The following is an 18511-nucleotide window of genomic DNA, read 5'->3' as shown; positions in this document are numbered from 1 at the left end:
CCCGCAATTAGTAGGAATTAGTGAAGTTTCAACCCACTTCCAGCTACGAACAGCATGCCCAGACAGTCGAGGTTCACCTATAATCTCTTAATTAGACGCATCCCTCACGACCTGCCCACCATCCTTCACGGGGATGCTGACAGGCTGTCAGCCACAGAGGACAGCCCTCTGTCCCATACCTGGAATCACATGGATTTCCTATGGAAATGGCTTCCAAAGCTGCTGTTAGTCAATTTAATAACCTTATTAAACACTTTAACGACTTCTTGGGCCTAATGACTGTATCTGCTATGAAAGGAAACGCCAGGAGGAACAGAATTAAAAATTTAAAGTAACTGATCCTTCCCGCACTCCGTGAGAAAACAGGCCATGAGGTCTGTGAAAATCCAATCACTGGGTACTCTCTGATTTCCATGGCCCTTTTCTCCCTGACCCCTGCCCCAGGTTCAGCCTTATCTGTCTGTCTTGTCTCCTCTTCCCTAACAGCTGGGTAATATTACCCCAACTCCACAGATAGGAGAAGCTTAAGCAACTGGCCCAAAAGTCAGATGACCAGCAAGGCCGGGCTGCGTTTATAACTCGGATGTGCCTCTTGTCCAAAGCCTGGACTCTGGTGGTTCCCTGAGCAGCAGTGTGCCGCCGCCGCCGCCGCCGCCGCCGCCGCCGCCGGAGTGTTCCCCTCCACTGTGTGGGATTATCTGCTGGTGGATCAATGCGGGCTCTCCTCGACTGTTGCTCCCACCCAGGATGCCATGCTTGGTCACTGTCTCCTTAGGCTCCTTTTGGCCTGTGGCACTTGCATAGATGTCCCTTGTTTTTGATGACTTTGATGGTTCTGAGAACTTGTTGGGTCTTTGGTAGACATTGCTCAGTTATCAGTGCTTGTCTCGGGACCAGACTGGGGTTCTGGGTGTTTGGAAGGAAAACCATGGAGATACAGGTCCATCTTTCATCACATCCAAGGCACCTGCGGTCACTGGGATTCTTCACTGCTGTTTACTTTGATCACCTGGCTGAGACAGTGACTCACAGGTCTTTCCATCATAAATGTACTGTTTCTTATCTGTTAATACATGTGAAGATAAATTTGTGCTGATTGTTTTCTAATCACTCCTAAATCAGTTGGAGCTGGCAAAGTAGTTCTTAAAATGTATTAGAATGCCGGCCTGGAGGAGAGAGATGTTAAACTATAAATTCTATATGATCTCGGTTTCTAAAAATGCACACACACACAAGTGTGCAGGAAAGGGCGGGAAAGAGTCCAAGCTTCTATCTTCCCTTGGAGCTTATATTCTACATCGAACAAACCTTTTAAAATCTGGGAGATGGAAATAAAACCTTTCTTCGGGAGGAGGACAGAATGGAAGAGCCTCAGGTGACTGTCACACAAATGGGCCCAGAATACCAACACCGTGGGAACCTGCAGTGTGGGCAAGGAGTAATATTCCAGGCTGCTTTTCTCTTCTTACTGAAACTGTACTGTCATTTCTTTATTTTATTTATTTATGTTTGGCGGAATGTATGTCTGTGCCCCACATACACGCATGGTATAGACAGGAGACCAGCACAGGGCATTAGATCCCCTATGATTGGGGTTAGACAGTTGTGAGCCGCCATGTGGATGCTGGGAATTGAACCCAGGTCCTCTGGAAGAGCAGTCGGTGCTCTTAACCACTGAGCCGTCTCTCCAGCCATAGGAAGTGTACTGTTCTTCAGTGGGAAGACTCAGTAACTGGGAAGAATGCCAGTGGCTGAGAATAAGAGGAGAGAGGGAGGGAATATGAAAGGAAGAGAGAAGAGAGCAGACCTTAAATTCAAGAGCGTACTAAAGGGCTCGGGATCACGGGACACAGGCACTAGTCTCTGTTTTTCAGTGATATCCGTTCATTTAAACCTTAGTTTCCAACCAGTCGCCCAGTATCAAAAGCTACAGCCCCGGGTTTTCAGGCTGCAGGGTCTGGCTCAGTGGTAGAGTGCTACATGTTCTCCAGTCCTGGCACTACAAAAACACAAGCAAAAAGAGAATGCCAGGCTGGGAATCCTGCTGTGCACCTGCTAATTCTCAGCACTTGGGAGGCCCAGGTAGAGGATCAATCACCAGGCATCTGAGGCCTCCCTAGGCTAAACAGTGAGGGCAGGGCTAGCCTGGCCTACATGGTGAGGCCTTGCCTCAAAATTTAAACAGAAACTTACCACCCTTTCCTAAAGCAAGTCCCAGATGTCTCCACTGGTAAGTGTGCTTGAACATATTAACACTATTCATCCATTCACGAAGGTTGTTCATCCAAAATGGCAGCAGGTCCTTCCCATCTCTGTAGCACCCTTCCCTCCCTCAGTGGACTGGCTGGTTTTGTGTGTCAACTTGACACAAGCTAGAGTCATCAGAGGAAGGGGGTCTCAGCTGAGGAAAGGCCTCCATGAGATGGATGCATCTGTGGGGCATTTTCTCAATGAGTGGTCAATGAGGGAGGGCCTAGACCATGGGGGGTGCTGCCATCCCTGGGCTGCTGGTCCTGGGTTCTATAAGAAGGTGGGCTGAGCAAGCCATAAGGAGCAAGCCATTAAGCAGTTCCCTTCCATGGCCTCTGCATCAGCTCCTGCCTCTAGGATCCTGCCCTGTTTTGCATCCCTGTCTTGACTGCCTTCAGTGGTGAACAGCAATGTGGAAGTAAGTGTAAGCCAAATAAATCCTTTCCTCCCCAACGTGTTTTTCAGTCATGGTGTTTCATAGCAGCAATAGGGACCCTGACTAAGACACTCAGTGCTGGGGTCCTGGTGGTACATGGAACTCCCTTGGGACACTTAGACTTGCCCTATCCTGGGTATTCCCTGCCAAAACCACTCACTCAACCCAGGAGTGGTGGCGCACACCTTTAATCCTAGCACTCTGGAGGCAGAGGCAGGTAGATCTCTCTGAGTTCAAGGCTAACCTGGTCTAAATAGTGAGTTCCAGGATAGCCAGGACTATGTATAAGATCCCATCTCAGAAAGAAAGAAAGAAAGAAAGAAAGAAAGGAAGAAAGGAAGGAAGGAAGGAAGGAAGGAAGGAAGGAAGGAAGGAAGGAAGGAAGGAAGGAAGGAAAGAAAGAAAGAAAGAAAGAAAGAAAGAAAGAAAGAAAGAAAGAAAGAAAGAAAGAAAGAAAGAAAGAATAAAAATATAGAACTCACTCAGGTGTCAATATCGGGTGGTAGCCCGAGAGCCGTTGTTATTCCCCAACACGAAGTACAGACGCTTTGAAGAAGAAAAGTCCTCGCCGGGCGGTGGTGGCGCACGCCTTTAATCCCAGCACTCGGGAGGCAGAGGCAGGCGGATCTCTGTGAGTTCGAGGCCAGCCTGGGCTACCAAGTGAGCTCCAGGAAAGGCGCAAAGCTACACAGAGAAACCCTGTCTCGAAAAACCAAAAAAAAAAAAAAAAAAAAAAAAAAAGAAAAGTCCTTATCTTTAAGGTATAAGTCTCTAAAGCTGTGGGTCTCAACCTTCCAGATGCTGCAACCCTTTAATACAGTTCCTCATGATGTGGTGACCCCCAACCATAAAATTATTTCATTGCTACTTCATAACTGTAATTTTGCTACTGTTATGAATCATCGTGTAAATATCTGATATGCAGGATATCTGACAGTCAACCCCAGTGGGGTCTTGATCCACAGGTTGAAAACCAATGCCCTAAAGGGAGACCGCCACTATCATGTTCCAGGAAGTAGGGGGACATACAGGTGTATACAGATACACAGGCACAAAGACAGGTCCCAGCCCCTAAGAGGGTTGTTCCAGTTACAGCAGCAGCTGAGGAAGAAGCCCAGCACCTTCGTGGAGGAACAGCAGCCCGAGGGTCACGAACAAGATGTGAGTCTCCAGGACACAGTCTGTGTCCTGCAAAGAGGGGCATCTCCTTCACCGCTTCAGAAAACAAGCTTCCTGAGGCGGGGGGGCAAAGGTCCTCAGTGGTACAGAGAAATCAAACTGCTCCTCCTGGGCATTAGAATATAAAAAGAGCAAAAATGCCTGACTCCACAAAAGATGCTGTCTGAAATGTGTCCCCTGTCACACCCACCTGCCTTTCCATTTGAATTCTGGGTTCTGTCTCATTAAACACAAGGGTTGATTCAGTTGGGTCCGTCTAATTATTCTTATTAAAATATGTAACCATAATATTTTAATTGTAAATTAAAGTTGCATGCATGAATGAGTCTGAATTCATTTTAATTTTACAGTGGCCCAATGCCAAGGCCTTTTTATAGGGACAATCCATCAGCTGGGGTACTGCTCTCCTGGGAATTCAAACCAATGTGCAAATGGAACATATTTAACTAACAAGGGAGAGGCTCGCTCCCTTCTCTCCTCTTGCTAGATTTATTATGGTAATAAAGCTGCTTCGACATGAGAGACTACAATTCCCAAATCTTAAAAAAAATAATAATAAAAATGACCAAACCTCGAGGCTGGCACCACCAGCTCTGTGGAGCTGGCATGTCACCACTAGCCATCTGCACCCTGAACAAAGATGGCAAGTAGGTCTTAATCCACATGCCAATCTCATGATTAATTAGTAATGTCGACGATCTATGGGCACCAACTGGAACGCGCTCATACAAACACTGGTCTAGCTAGCTTCTAGAACAATCAGTGAAACTGCATCAGACCCTTCCGTGTACAATCAGGGGGGTCCTGACTAAACAACAACCAGTCGAGACACCCTACAGACTTGGCGCCTCTAGCTGGCCTTGAGTGTAAAGTATTCTTGAGGCAATCAAGGAGATGAAAACACCTTTAACTGAGGCTGTCGGAAGTCTTTTTGATCCCCAACTGAGGCCTGAAGGAAGAGAAGGCATCAGCCCCCTTCAACAATGTATGGAAACCAATGGAGCAGGAGGGCAGTATTAGAACAGCCCAGGGGACGAGACTGCACAGAGCTATCGAGGCACCAAAATAAGCCGGAAACAGGGAGCAAGAAGTGCCCCGCAGTTGGGGAGAAGTAGGAAGGAAGCCTGGAGAAAGACTTTGGGCATGCAGGTACCTAGAAGCCGTGTGCAGGAACTCTGGCTGTGCCCAGCACTCTGGGCCACATGGAGAATAAACAGACAGCTGATGAGCGGCCAGATGTTATACTACAGTTGTTATACTACAGTATACCCTGGCTCTCACTTCTCTGAAATTATTTCTTACCAACAAAACTAAGCTAAATTTTTGAACACTGTGTCCCCATCTATTTGCAATATGTTTTTTCCATTGAAGGAATTGCCATTCTTTACATTGTTAATGCTATAATCGTTCCATAGTCATTTATCAGAGAGGACATTCTCAAGATCATTGATACGTTATCTTTATATAGTTGGTGTGACGGCTAATATTGATTATGATGGGATCTGGACTCAAACCTCCAGGCAAATCTATGATGGATTCTCTTGACTAGGTTACTTGAGACAAGAGTTCTCCCCTTAAACATGGGTGTCACCATTCGCTAAGCTCGGGTCCTGGACCGCAGAAAAGGGACAGAGTTGAACAGACTGGGGTTGGGGGAGATGCCTCAATTGGCAGGGTGTTGTGCAAGCATAAGGAAGGACATGTGTGTGCTCCCTAGATTAGGGCTTGGTGACACAAACCTGTAATCCCAGCATTTCGGGGAGAGACAGAATCCCTGTGGTTCACCAGCCAGCCGGTCTATCCTAATTGGCAAGTTCCAGGCCAAGTGAGAGACCTTGTCTCATAAAATTAGGTAGAAGGTACATGAGGAATAACACTTGAGGTTGACCCCTGACCCCCACATCATGCATCACTGCACACACACTCTGAAACACACACACACACACACACACACACACACACACACACACACACACACACGGGGGGGGGGGGGGGGGGGCTGGAGAGATGGCTCAGAGGTTAAGAGCACCTTCTGCTCTTCCAGAGGTCCTTAGTTCTGTTCCCAGCAAACACATGATGGCTCATAACCAACTAAAACAAGATCTGGCGCCCTCTTCTGGTGTCCAAGCATACACGCAGACAGAACATTGTATACATAATAAATAAATCTTTTTTTTATTAAAGAAACACACACACGCAAGAATGAATGAATGAAGCCAGGAGTGGTGGGCCACACCTTCAGTCCCTGTGTTTAGAGGCAGGGGGATCTTTGTGAGTCTGAGGCCAGCCTGGTTTACATAGCAAATTCTATGACAGCCAAGGCTACAGTGAGACCCTGTTTCAAAGAAGCAAACAAACAAACAAATAAATAAGAATGACCGAACCAACCAACAGCCACCAGCTCCTTACAACTAGGACATAACTCAGTCAGGAGAGTGCTTGCCAGCCATATATAAAACCCTGGTTCGGGAGGCTGGAGAGATGGCTCAGAGGTTAAGAGCACTGACTGCTCTTCCAGAGGTCCTGAGTTCAATTCCCAGCACCCACATGGTGGCTCACAACCATCTGTAATGAGATCTGGTGCCCTCTCCTGTATACATAATAAATAAATAAATCTTAAAAAAAAAAAAAAACCCTGGTTTGATCCCTAGCAAGACACAAACTACATTTGCAAACCCAACACTCGGGAGGTGGACGCATCAGCTATATATCAAAGTCAAGATCAAACTGAACTACATAAAACTAAAAAAAAAAAAAGGTTCTTGCTGCTTTCATAGGTGAACACACACACACACACACACACACACACACACATACAGAAAGAACATTTTTAAATGTGACTTTGGAGCCGTGCTCATGGTGGGCACAGCTCAGCCAGTGACATCAGACTAAGGCAGGTGTAGTAAGGAATTCACCCCACCCAAAGAGAGGACAGGACCCTCTGAAGCTGCAGGTTGTCTCTAGACCTGTGATATCCTGCCTGAGTATGGTTTGGCTCCTGGCCAACCTAACTACCTGACCATCATGGACTGTTGTACCACTTTCAGAAGAAATTAAAACTACATAGACTCTGACTTCCACACCATGGGTTCTGCATTCAAAGAGTCAACCAATGACATGTCAAACATAGTTGATAACAGAGCCTGGGAAGACAGCTCAGTCTATAAAGTGTTTGCCAGGCAAGCGTAGGACCCGGGTTCGATCCCCAGAATCCACATAAAAATCAGGTCACAGTGGCATACATTTGTAATCCCAGTGCTGAGTAGGTGGACACAGGGGGATTGCTGGGGCTCAGTGGCCAGCCAATCTAACCTAAATGATAGGCCCCAAGTCCCAGTGAGTGGCTGAGTCTCAACATACAAGTTGGGCAGCCATCTGAGGAGCAACACCCAAGGTTGACCTCTGGCATGTACCCACACACATGTACCAGTGTGCACACACAATTGGAAAGAAGCTGAGTGTGAGGATGGCTCATACCCAGTTCTGGGCCATCTTGGGCTACATAGTGCATCTGTCGTAGATATACACAACTTTTTCCCTTGTCATTCTCCCCTAAATGATGTAACTATTACCACAGCATTTAACTGCACTTGGCATTGTATGTCTTCTAGAGATGATTTAAAGTATGTGGGAGACTGGACATGGTGACACACACCTGTAATCCTAGCCCTGGGGAGGTAGAACAGAAGGATCAGAGAATCAAGCCCAGTCTTGGCTGCATAGTGAGTTCAAAGCCAGCCTGGTACCCTTGCCTTAAAAGACAAGAAAGAAAGAAAGAAAGAAAGAAAGAAAGAAAGAAAGAAAGAAAGAAGGAAGGAAGGAAGGAAGGAAGGAAGGAAGGAAGGAAGGAAGGAAGGAAGGAAGGAAGGAAGGAAGGAAGGAAGGAAGGAAGGAAGGAAGGAAGGAAGAGAAAGAGAGGGAGGGAGGGAGGGAGGGAGGGAGGAAGGAAGAAAGGAAAGAAAGAAAGAAAGAAAGAAAGAAAGAAAGAAAGAAAGAAAGAAAGAAAGAAAGAAAGAAAGAAAGAAAGAAAGGGAAAGAACATAAATACTTGGAAAGATTGGGCAGGATATATGCAAATACTGCACCATTTTATACAAAGGGCTTGAGCATCCTGAGTCAATGGCATCCTCTGGGGTGGATACTTTCCTACATAGAACCAATCCCCCTGGGTAGCAAAAGACAGCTGAGTTAGCTCTACCCCAGATGGAAGCCCAGGAAACTGGGCTTTGGAGGCCTGAAGTCCAGGATGAAGTCAAGAAAAGATAGTCTCGCTTGAGTTGTGCGGGAAAACAACAAACAAACAAAAACAAAACAACAAACAAAGCTCTAAAGACAACAAACAGCCCTGACTGGAACTAAGGGCAGGCGACACTTTGCTGGGAGTACCCAGGGAGGAGTTAGTAGAGCAGAAAACCAAGCAAGCGGAGGGAAGAGATGCTCAGGGGAAGGGTGGGGGGGGTAGAACCGGGGAGCATTCTGGGTCTGGGAGGCAGTGTGTAGACAGGCGCATGACTGGCAAAGTGCACTCCAGCTAAGTCCCAGAACTAGAAAGGGATGCCACGGACGTGTCTACAGTGGGGACAGGGGGTGTCCCTCTTCCTTCGGCCCCTTCCAAGACGTCACCAGCTTTTAGTCACTACCTGGACTGATCTGTGATCAGCCAAAATCCGTGGGATATTTCTTTTCATGTTTTCAACCCAGTCTCTGCATAAATGAACAGGGAGTGTCTCACCTCTTTCTGCTGTTCAGGAAACATCTTCAACTCAGGACACGATCAACCTGAAAAATAAGGTACCATCAATACTAAGGACAAACTTCCACTCCAGAGTGCCCCCATGTTCCCCAGACTCTTCGACCTGTGAAACTGAAACTTTGATTCACAACTCCCCATTCTCTCCCCTCCAGCCCTGTGAAAACAGATAACTAAAATGTGTGCTGTGCAGTCAAGAGGGGCAGAATCCTCAGAGGGTAGAGTTGAACTGTGGCTACCAAAAAGTCAACCATGAACGTGACTTTATTTGGAAAATAAACAGTTAAGAATGCACAGATAAGCTGGGTGGCAGCGGCGGCGGCGGCGGCGGCGGCGGCGGCGCACGCCTTTAATCCCAGCACTTGGGAGGCAGAGGCAAGCGGATCTCTGTGAGTTCGAGGCCAGCCTGGGCTACCAAGTGAGTTCCAGGAAAGGCGCAAAGCTACACAGAGAAACCCTGTCTTGAAAAAAAAACAAAAAAAAAAAAAAAAAGGAATGCACAGATAGAGTCATTCTAGCTTAATGAAGTGGATCCTAAATCTAATGACAGGACTCCTTTTTGAGTTGGGAGTAGGGTCTCATATATCCCAGGTGGGCCTGAGATTCACTGTGTAGCTGGTCCTAGTCCTCCTGCCTCTACTATCCAAGTGCTGGATGTAAAAGTGTCACCGCCATACCTAGTGACAAGCATCCTCATAAGAGAAAGAAAGCAGAGGGCCAGATGGTCTGGCTCATGCCTTAGTTCCAGGGAAGCATTGTGATTGTCATGAGTTCTAGGCCAGCCTGAGCTACAGAGAGACCCAGAGGGAAGGAGCAAGGATCATTTACTAAGCTTCTAGAGGGAGGAGCATCCTGCTAAGACTTGGGCTTCGGACTTCCAGCCTCCAGAACTGTGTAAGGATACATTTCCGTGGTTTGAAGGACCAAGTGCGTGGTAATACGGGATCCTAGTACAGCAGAGACCTGTGTGGAATGAACTAGAAAGACGACCTGGGGGTACATCTGGGAATGAGGGGACTCGTGCATTTGTCCAAGCTCTCGTTCGATGAGAACGGACCGAGTTCCTACTATATGCCCTGCGCTGACCTAGACACAAGCAGAACAAAGCAGGCTCAGTCCGTGAGGTAACTACACAATTACAACATGGGGGTGACTTGAAAAGGACAGGGCAGGGGACCCTGGGACAAGAATGGAGGGACACACCCCACAGACGAACCTGGAGGCCGTGATGTCAAGGGAAAAGGGGACCGTCACAGAAACCCAGGCACGCGGGAAATGCCTACAGTTGTCACAGACAGAAGCAAAATGGCGGCTTCTGGAGGTGGCAGGCAGCGGGGTGGCGGTGTTCACTGGCGGCTTCGGTTCACAAGTTGAAGAATACTGGAGATTGTTTGTACATTGTCTATGAGCGAAGGAATCCCAAACCACGTGTGTATCTACAAATGGTTATTACAGTCAATCTTATATGTGTCTTACGTATTTTATAATACATAACGTAGCTTCATATATACGTGTGTGATGTCTCCTGATCTACTGCGTTTCTCCAACAGAGCAGAAGTGTGGGGGAGACCTGAGCATGCTCACTGCACGCAGCTGAGGACTTTGCCCAAGGTCTTTAAGTGAAGGAACGTGCACAAGAATCGCTTCAATTCCGACCCCTCTGTTTCCCAACTCCAGTGCCTAAAGCTGGCTCTATGGTGATATGATAGACAAATGGGTCAGGGGTGAGGACATCCCCCAGGGAGAACTTTCCTCACCCACGCACCAAGTATGGGTGGATTCACACCTGAGGGAGAAATTAGTGGGTTTTATTGATAAGGAGACACGTTTTCTCTCTTTTGTTGGATGATTTAAGAGAAATGAGTGGGATAGCTCAGTCAGTACAGCGCTTGCTATCCAAGCAGGAGGTCCTCAGTTTGATCCTAGCACCCAGATATGACGGCATGCCTTTGCCATCGCAGCTCTGAGAAGGCGGACACAGGTAAATCCCTTGGGGGGTGGGCAGAGAAGATGGGGTAGGAGGAAGGAGGGTAGGAAGGGAGAATATAAATGGGAATCCTCCAACAAACCCTTGACCTTGACTGTAAGCAATGCTACAACACAGACCACAGGTCCTAGTACCAAAGTTAGTGGAGGACAGCCTACAAAAATACAAAATCAATAGAAGATCGGACACCAGTCATTGATCTAAGCCCATGAGAATTTAAATCTGTGGTCTGTCTCAGGGGGGAAAAAAAGACAGGAGGAGCACTTGCTGCCCGGCTTCAGTTCCCTGCACCCACGTCTAGTAGCTCACAAGCCCCTGTGACTACAATGCCAAGGATTAGCTACGCTCTTGCAGCTTCTGCACACACTGATGCACATACACACGAGTCAAAATACATTTACAAAAATTTAAAATAGACACGTCAAATAACAAAAATTATTTGTAACATACGTGACAAAAGACCAACAGATCAGTTCCTGAAATGCTCTTGCAAGTCTACCAAGGACTTTCTGTAAGGAGGCGAGCAAAGGTTTTCAGCCATCAACCTGTAAAACTAACACCCAAACGGTATAAAATAACAGAAAGCCTTTGATTTGGCCCAAGTCTCACACTAGGCTCAACAGACTGGTCACACCAGAATGCAGTCTCCTGTCAGGTGCCAAGTAATGGACGAACTTTGAAATTCGTGCCAATGAGTCACAAGGCTCTTTCCATAGCGTGGCAGGATGAGCAGGGCCAATCTGTTTGAACCTGACCAGGAAGTAATTAGTCCACTTGTTCCTTGTTCCTATCTCTTGCAACGTGTTTCTTTCCTCAGCCCTTTGCCCGAGTTTGCCAGCCTCTGCTACAAAGCCAGTCTGCTCTGCTCAGCCCCCAAGAGGTCAACAGCTGGTCATATTTGTGTGTGAGAGATAAGGAATCAAACTCAGGATCCTACACATGCTAGGAAGGTGTTCCACTAACTGAGCTATGTCCCCATCCCTCATCTAGTCTTTAAATAATATACTCCCTGATTCTTCATCACCATCATCATCATCCTCATCATCAAGTCAGGCAGTGGTGGTACACGCCTTTAATCCCAGCCCTCAGGAAGCAGAGGCAGGCGGATCTCTGTGAGTTTGAGGCCAGCCTGGTCTACAGACTGAGTTCCAGGACAGCAAAGGCTACACAGAGAAACCCTGTCTCAAAAAATTTAATAATAATAATAATAATAATAATAATAATAATAATAATAATTTTGAAAATAGAATTCCCACATACAGTAATTCCACTTCTGAGTATATATTTTATTTTTTATTATTTTATTTCATGCATATGGGTGTTTTGTCTGCATGTATGTCTGTGCACCGCATGCCTGCCTACTACCCTCAGAGGTCAAAAGGGGTGTCAGAACCTGTGGAACTGCAGTTACAGATGGTTGTATCCATGATGTGGGTTCTGGGAATTGAACCTGGGTCCTCTAGAAGAGCAGTTTATATCTATAAACTGAAAGTAGGATCTCAAAGAGAGATTCATACACATGTCCACAGCAGAGTTATTCACAAGGCTAAGATGGAGAAGCAGTTCAAGTGTCCATAGATGGATGAAACAATAAACAAAATGTGGCATGTGCATACAACAGTGTCCAGCCTTAAAAGGAAGTAATTAATACATGCTACCATGTAGATCAGTGGTTCTCAACCTGTGAATCACGACCCCTTTGGGGGTGAACAACCCTTTCACAGGGGTGCCTAAGACCATCAGAAAAAACAGATATTTACATTCCAATTCATAGCAGTAGCAAAATTACAGCTATGAAGTACCAATGAAAATCATTTTAGGGTTAGGGGTCACCACACCATGAGGAACTGTATTAAAGGGTCACAGTCTTAGGAAGGTTGAGAACCACTGATACAGATGGACTTTACAGATATTAGGCTAAATGAAAAACTTGGTCACAAAAGACAAATCCTTCATGATTCCACTTACATGAGGTTGTGTGTGTAGTAAATGTATTGTCAAGTGTCTTTCTCAATTCCTCTATCATATTTTTAGGGACAGAGCCCCTCCCTGAACCCAGTGCTCACCAATTAGGGAGACTGACGAGGCTGTAAGCTCCAAGGATGCTCTTGTGTCTGCACCCACCCTGCAGTGAGTTACAAACACACGTCACCACATCAGGCTTCTTACAGGGGTGGGGGGACCCAAACTCTGGTCCCCAGGTTTGCATGGCAAGGACTTCTCCAGCTGAGGTACTGCCACCCACACCCTCCTGTGAGGCTTTCAAGCCAGTCAGATCATACAGGAAGTAGGCAGAGGCTAGGGAGCAAGGAGGAAATGGCACCTTCTTCTTGTTCAGTGGACAGTTTCAGTTCTGCCAGACACTAAAAGAGCTAGAAAGTGTGGCACGTGACATGCACGTACTACACATGACTGAGCTGTGTATTAAATGGGTCAAATGGTGAGTTTCATGTTACACGTTTCCTCTCACAATCAAGACTTAGAATTTTTTAAAGCTCTAAAGTACATTTAAATACTTAATCTTTTCTATTAACAGAAGCTCAAAGACACCAGATACCACAGCTGTCCCTTTAAAACTCAAGATTCGGGGCTGGAGAGTCAGCTCAGAGGGTAAGAGCACTGGCTGCTCTTCCAGCCAATCCAGGTCTGATTCCCAGCTCACACCTGGTGGCTCACGACCACCTGTAACACCAGTCCCGTGAGATCTGACACCCTCTTCTGGTTTCTTCAGGCACCAGACACACACGTGGTACACAGACATACATGCAGGCAAAAATTCACACACAGAAAACAATTTTAAGAGAATAAAAGTAAAGACTGGATGATAATATCCACTACTGAGAGGGATCATTAGAAATGGAGATTAAACAACATCAGTAGGAATATGAGCTATGTCAACACCATGAAAAATAGTGAGACCCAAGCTGGGCATGGTGATGTATGTTAACCCAACACTTAGAAGTCTGAGACAGGAGGATCATGAGTTCAGGGACCGTCTGAACTACAGAATGAGACCATGTCTTAAAAAAAATTCTAAAAAGACAATTCAACCTTATATTTCAAACGTATTTGTAAATTGTTTATATTCCTTAACTCAGAAAATTCAACCCAAACAGCTCAATGCAGTTTGTGCAGAGTATTTATTTGCACACCGGCAGACATCCCCAATGTGCTTTGCCTTCAAGGGCTCATCCCAGCTGTGGGGAAGCCATGGCAGGAAGAGCGAGGCAAGCTCAAGCCAGCCTGTGTTACAGTGTGAGACTGTATCTCAGAACAATAAACAGCCAGGCCTGGTGGCGCACGCCTTTATGCCAGCACTGAGAAGGCAGAGGCAGCCAGATCTCTGAGTTGAGGCCAGCCTGGTCCACATAGCAAGTTCTAGGCCAACAAAGGATACACGGTAAGCCCTTGCCTCAGAAACAAACTGGGGCTGGAAAAATGGCTCAGTGATGGCTCCATTCCCAGCACCCACATGGTGGCTCACAATCATCTATAACTCTGTTCCAGTGAATCCAATGCCCTCTTTTGGCCTGTGTGCTCAAGACATGCACACGGTGCACACACATGCACACAGGCAAAACATTCATACACATAAAACAAAATAAATAAATCTTTTAAAATTAAAAATAAATACAGGGGTGAGAAAGATGTCTTAACAGATTAAAGGTGCTCATTGCCAAGTATGACAACCTAAACTCAATCCCCCTGAATTGACATGGTAAGAGAACCAACTCCCTCAAGTAACCCCATGATCAACACACACACACACACACACACACACACACACACACACACACACACTAAAGATGTAGGCCAGTGGCATAGCATCTGCCTAACATGAATGAAAGGCTGTAGGCTCAACCACTATTACCACACACAAAAAAAAAAGGTAGGAAGAAAATATGAGAATATAAAACAGAGAATGTTTGGACTAACCAGGCCATGCTATTAATGACTTCTGCAGGGTATATGTTTGTTTCTTTACTTATTTACTTAAAAATGGATCTTATGTGACCAAATAAGGGATGGTCACTTCTGGGTAGTGGAATTACGACTATTCTAAATTTCTTTCTTTTCTGCATTTTTTTCCCAGAAGATGAAGATGAATTTGTTACTTTTGTTGAGACATGCCTGGCTTCTTGTTTTGCTTAAGACAAGGTCTCGCCCATCACCTAGGCTAGCCATGAACTCACAGCATACCGCCTCAGCCTCCTGGGTTCCCAGGCTGCAAGTATCCTGGAGATGGAGCTTGGGAGCTTTGTGTGGACTAGGCCAGCATTCTACCAACTGAGGCACATCCCCAGCCACGTATTTGTTACTTTTAAAATGGTAAATTCAGGCTGGGCAGTGGTAGCCAGGCAGGTCTCCGAGTTCTACAGAGTGAGTTCCAGGACAGCCAGGGCTACACAGAGAAACCCTGTCTCCAAAACAAAACAAAACAAAACAAAACAAAACAAAAAAGGTACCCAGGAATCAGAGGTAAGTGGATCTCTCAAGGCCAGCCTGGTTTACACAGAGTTCTAGGCCAGCCCAGGCTACAGAATGAACCACCACCACCAAAATAAATAAATAAATAAATAAATAATATCTAATGAGGCTGGCCAATTGTATACACACACACACACACACACACACACACACACACACACACACACACACACACGAATGAAGTCAGCTTCACTTTTCTGTGCTCTGCTTCCCCATAAAATGCTCAGCTGCTTTTCTAATTTAGTTTTAAAATTCCGTGGTCCTCTTAGGTTCATGCTCGAGGACACTAGATATTACATAGTTTTCTGAGGCGTTTACTCACCTGCTGGCTCTGCCCTGGGCACTGCCCTGGGCACTGTGGCAGGGCAGGCACTCTCCCACACCTGTCCGGAGCTGCATGCACTACCCTAACACCACTTCTGTGACTGTCCCTAAGCATGGGTTGCAACATCAAGGATGAGTGTTGGACTCCAGAGGGGCCAACCCACAGGCTGGGCTGCCTCAGGTACCACCCCGTATTTAGGTAACGACTGACCGCTCCCTCCCTGCATCTGAACCAGGAAACCCTGGAGCGCCACTCAGGAGCTCTTAGGGAACTGAACTGCGCTGGAAAGTGGTTAAAGACAACTGGAGAGATAAGGATGTCCCGGCTAAAGGGCTCAGAGGTGAACTGTAGAAAGATGTAGAGAAAAGGTTTTCGAGCTGAACCAAGCCTGTCACCACACCAGTGCTGAGTCATCCCTCGGCCTGTGTGCCTGCCTGTTGGGGGGGGCGCTGGGGCTGAGGCAGGCACACAGACCTGCACGCGGTAAGCCAGCACCCCACAATTCTGTCCGAGTCACTGTTCTGTTGCTGTGGACAGACACCATGACCAAGGCAATTCATAAAGAAAGCACAGGCTGGGCGGTGTGGTGGCGTACACCTTTGATCCCTGTGCTCAGGACAGAGGCGGGTGGATCTCCGTGAGTTCAAGGCCAGCCTGGTCAACAGAGCTACACAGGGAAACCTGTCTCAAAACAAAAGAGGGGAGAGAGAGAGAGAGAGAGAGAGAGAGAGAGAGAGAGAGAGAGAGAGAGAGAGAGAGAGAGAGAGAAAAGAAAACACTAGCAGGGGCTGGAGACTTGCTTACAGTTCCAGACAACTCGTCTTGGTGGAGGGCATCAAGGTGACAGACGGCTGGAGCAATGCCTAAGACCTTACATCCTCTCAGCAAGGGGACACAGGAGCAAGACGGGACCTGGTGTGGGTTCTTGAAACCTCACAGCCCACCCCCAATGACACTCCTCCTCCCACAAAGCCACACTTCCCCATCGTCCCTAAACAGCCCACTGACTTGGAACCAAACAATCAAATATATGAGCCTGTGGGGGCCATTTTTGTTTAAACCACCACACACTTTTACAGGTTGTGTGAATGAAAATCAACAAAACCACTCATGTTCAAATCTCTACCATATGTGCTAGAAGTTAAATTTATGGTGCCAACCATGACCAAAACTGGGGTTTAAAATTAAGGAACAACAACAACAACAAAAATTAACTTCACAATTATTCTGACGACATTCTGGAACTGTGTGCACTGCATGCTGAGTGTTGGGCCTGACCCCCTTTCGTCCTCACAGTAGGAAACACACCACTGGGGGCTGGAGACATGGCTCAGCGGGTTTCCAGAGGACTCCAGTTCGATTCCCAGCACCCCCGTGGCAGCTCACAACTGTCTGTAACTTCAAGATCTGACACCTTCACACAGACATACATGCAGTCAAAACACCAAGGCACATAAAATAAAAGTAAATTAGTTAAAAAAAAAAAAAAAAAAAAAAAAGACAAGACACCATTCCGAACAGTGGGGGAACTAACAAATATGGGGGAGGGGTGAAAGGAAGAGAACAGGAAGAGCAGAGGAAGGGACGGGTGGCCGCCACCAGAGCAGGTGTGCAGACGCAAGGATGCTCTAACGGGAGCCGTGGTATCCCTGCTCAGAAACGGCCCTCACCTCTCAGATCAAAAAGTACTACTTCCTGCAGGGCAGTGGTGGCCCACACCTTGAATCCCAGCACTCGGGAGGCAGAGCCAGACGATCTCTGTGAGTTCGAGCCCAGCCTAGTCTACAGAGTGAGATCCAAGACAGGCTCCAAAACTACACAGAGGAACCCTGTCTCAAAAAAACAAAACAAAACAAAAAAAAAAAAAAAAAAAAAAAAAAAGTACTGCTTCCACCTTCCCCGGGTCTTCTTTGATGCTAACAAGGCTCCCTTTGTTAATGATCTACTTGAGCTACATATGTTTATTTCTGTTTTAGAACAGCTGGTAAATGCAGATGTGGTAGTGCATGCCTATAACAGTGATTCAGGAGGCTGAGGCAGATGGATGACGCACAGTCCAAGCTAGCCTGGACTAGTAAGCCAAAATAAACTCAAAAATAGGCAAGTAAATAAAAAAAGGGGTAACTGATGGTGGGGCGTCTGGGGTTCTCTAGAGGACAAGTCCCTGCCAAAGGATCATTTTGTTTTGTTTTCAGATAGGCTCTCACAATCTCAGTGCTTGGGAGGTAGAGGCAGTGATTAATAACAAGTCCTAGACAAGCGTGGATTTCATGAGACCCCCCCCAAAAAAAAAAGCCACATAATATCAGAACTGTTAAATTTCAAAGCCAGGACTAAAGGTGCCTATCTAACCTATCACAGCAGACCTGGCCTCCAGGTTCTCCCAGCATCCCTCAGTCCCTACTTGTTACAGAGTATGGCTGACATACCCTCCCTCTACCTGAACTTTTCAGCCCAGGGGCTGGGCTGCCCTTCCCCCAGGGGCTCTTCCCTAAAGAATCCAGATGGTTTGGTTACCTGCCCCTTTTGTACCTTTGGCCTTCTGGCTGCTGCACTTGGTCCCCCTCCCTCCTCTCCCTTCTCCTCCTCCTCTCCCCACAGAGCCTTCTCATGGAACAGAATATCTAACTATGTAAAGATACATTGCATTTGTTTGTTTAACTGCAGAATAATTGTTTAACTATGTAAAGATATGTGTGTTTGTTTGTGTTACAGAATAATTGTTTAACTGTGTAAAGATGTGTTGCTGTCTCACCTTGCCTGCCTAAGGCACCTGATTGGTCTAATAGAAAGCTGAACGGCCAATAGCGAGGCAGAGGAAGGATAGGCAGGGCTGGTGGGCAGAGAGAAAAGGGGAGCCAGCCAGCCCGGGGCCAGACAGACAGACAGAGAAAGCAGGAAAGCAGGATGGACAGTATGTAGGCGAGGTAAACAAGCCTAGGGCAGCATATAGATTAGCAGAAATAGTTTAAGTTAAAAAGCTGGCTAGAAACAAGCCTAAGCTAAGGCTGTGCATTCCTAATTAATAATAAGTCTCCATGTCATGGTTTGGGGGCTGGCAGTTCAAGAAAGCCTGCTACATAGCCCCGCTCAGTG

General features: G+C 46.7%; 1 protein-coding gene across 4 annotated transcripts in view; it reads right to left on the bottom strand.

Moving 5' to 3' along the window:
• Window positions 1-18511, bottom strand: part of Snx10 (sorting nexin 10) — a 67508-nt gene that overhangs the window by 22400 nt on the left and 26597 nt on the right. For 3 of the 4 annotated variants that reach the window (XM_042273330.2, XM_076566808.1, XM_006982199.4), the window contains exon 2: window positions 8598-8644. In XM_042273330.2, coding sequence (XP_042129264.1) covers window positions 8598-8621 — 24 coding nt within the window. In that variant the 5' untranslated portion in view covers window positions 8622-8644. Of the gene's footprint in view, window positions 1-8597; window positions 8645-9831; window positions 9982-18511 lie in introns of those variants that run through there. The other variant, XM_042273331.2, reaches the window with a different exon arrangement.

The sequence above is a fragment of the Peromyscus maniculatus genome, chromosome 3 (genome assembly GCF_049852395.1).
Source record: "Peromyscus maniculatus bairdii isolate BWxNUB_F1_BW_parent chromosome 3, HU_Pman_BW_mat_3.1, whole genome shotgun sequence".
Lineage (NCBI taxonomy): Eukaryota > Metazoa > Chordata > Mammalia > Rodentia > Cricetidae > Peromyscus > Peromyscus maniculatus.
This window is presented reverse-complemented; position numbering and strand designations above follow the sequence as displayed.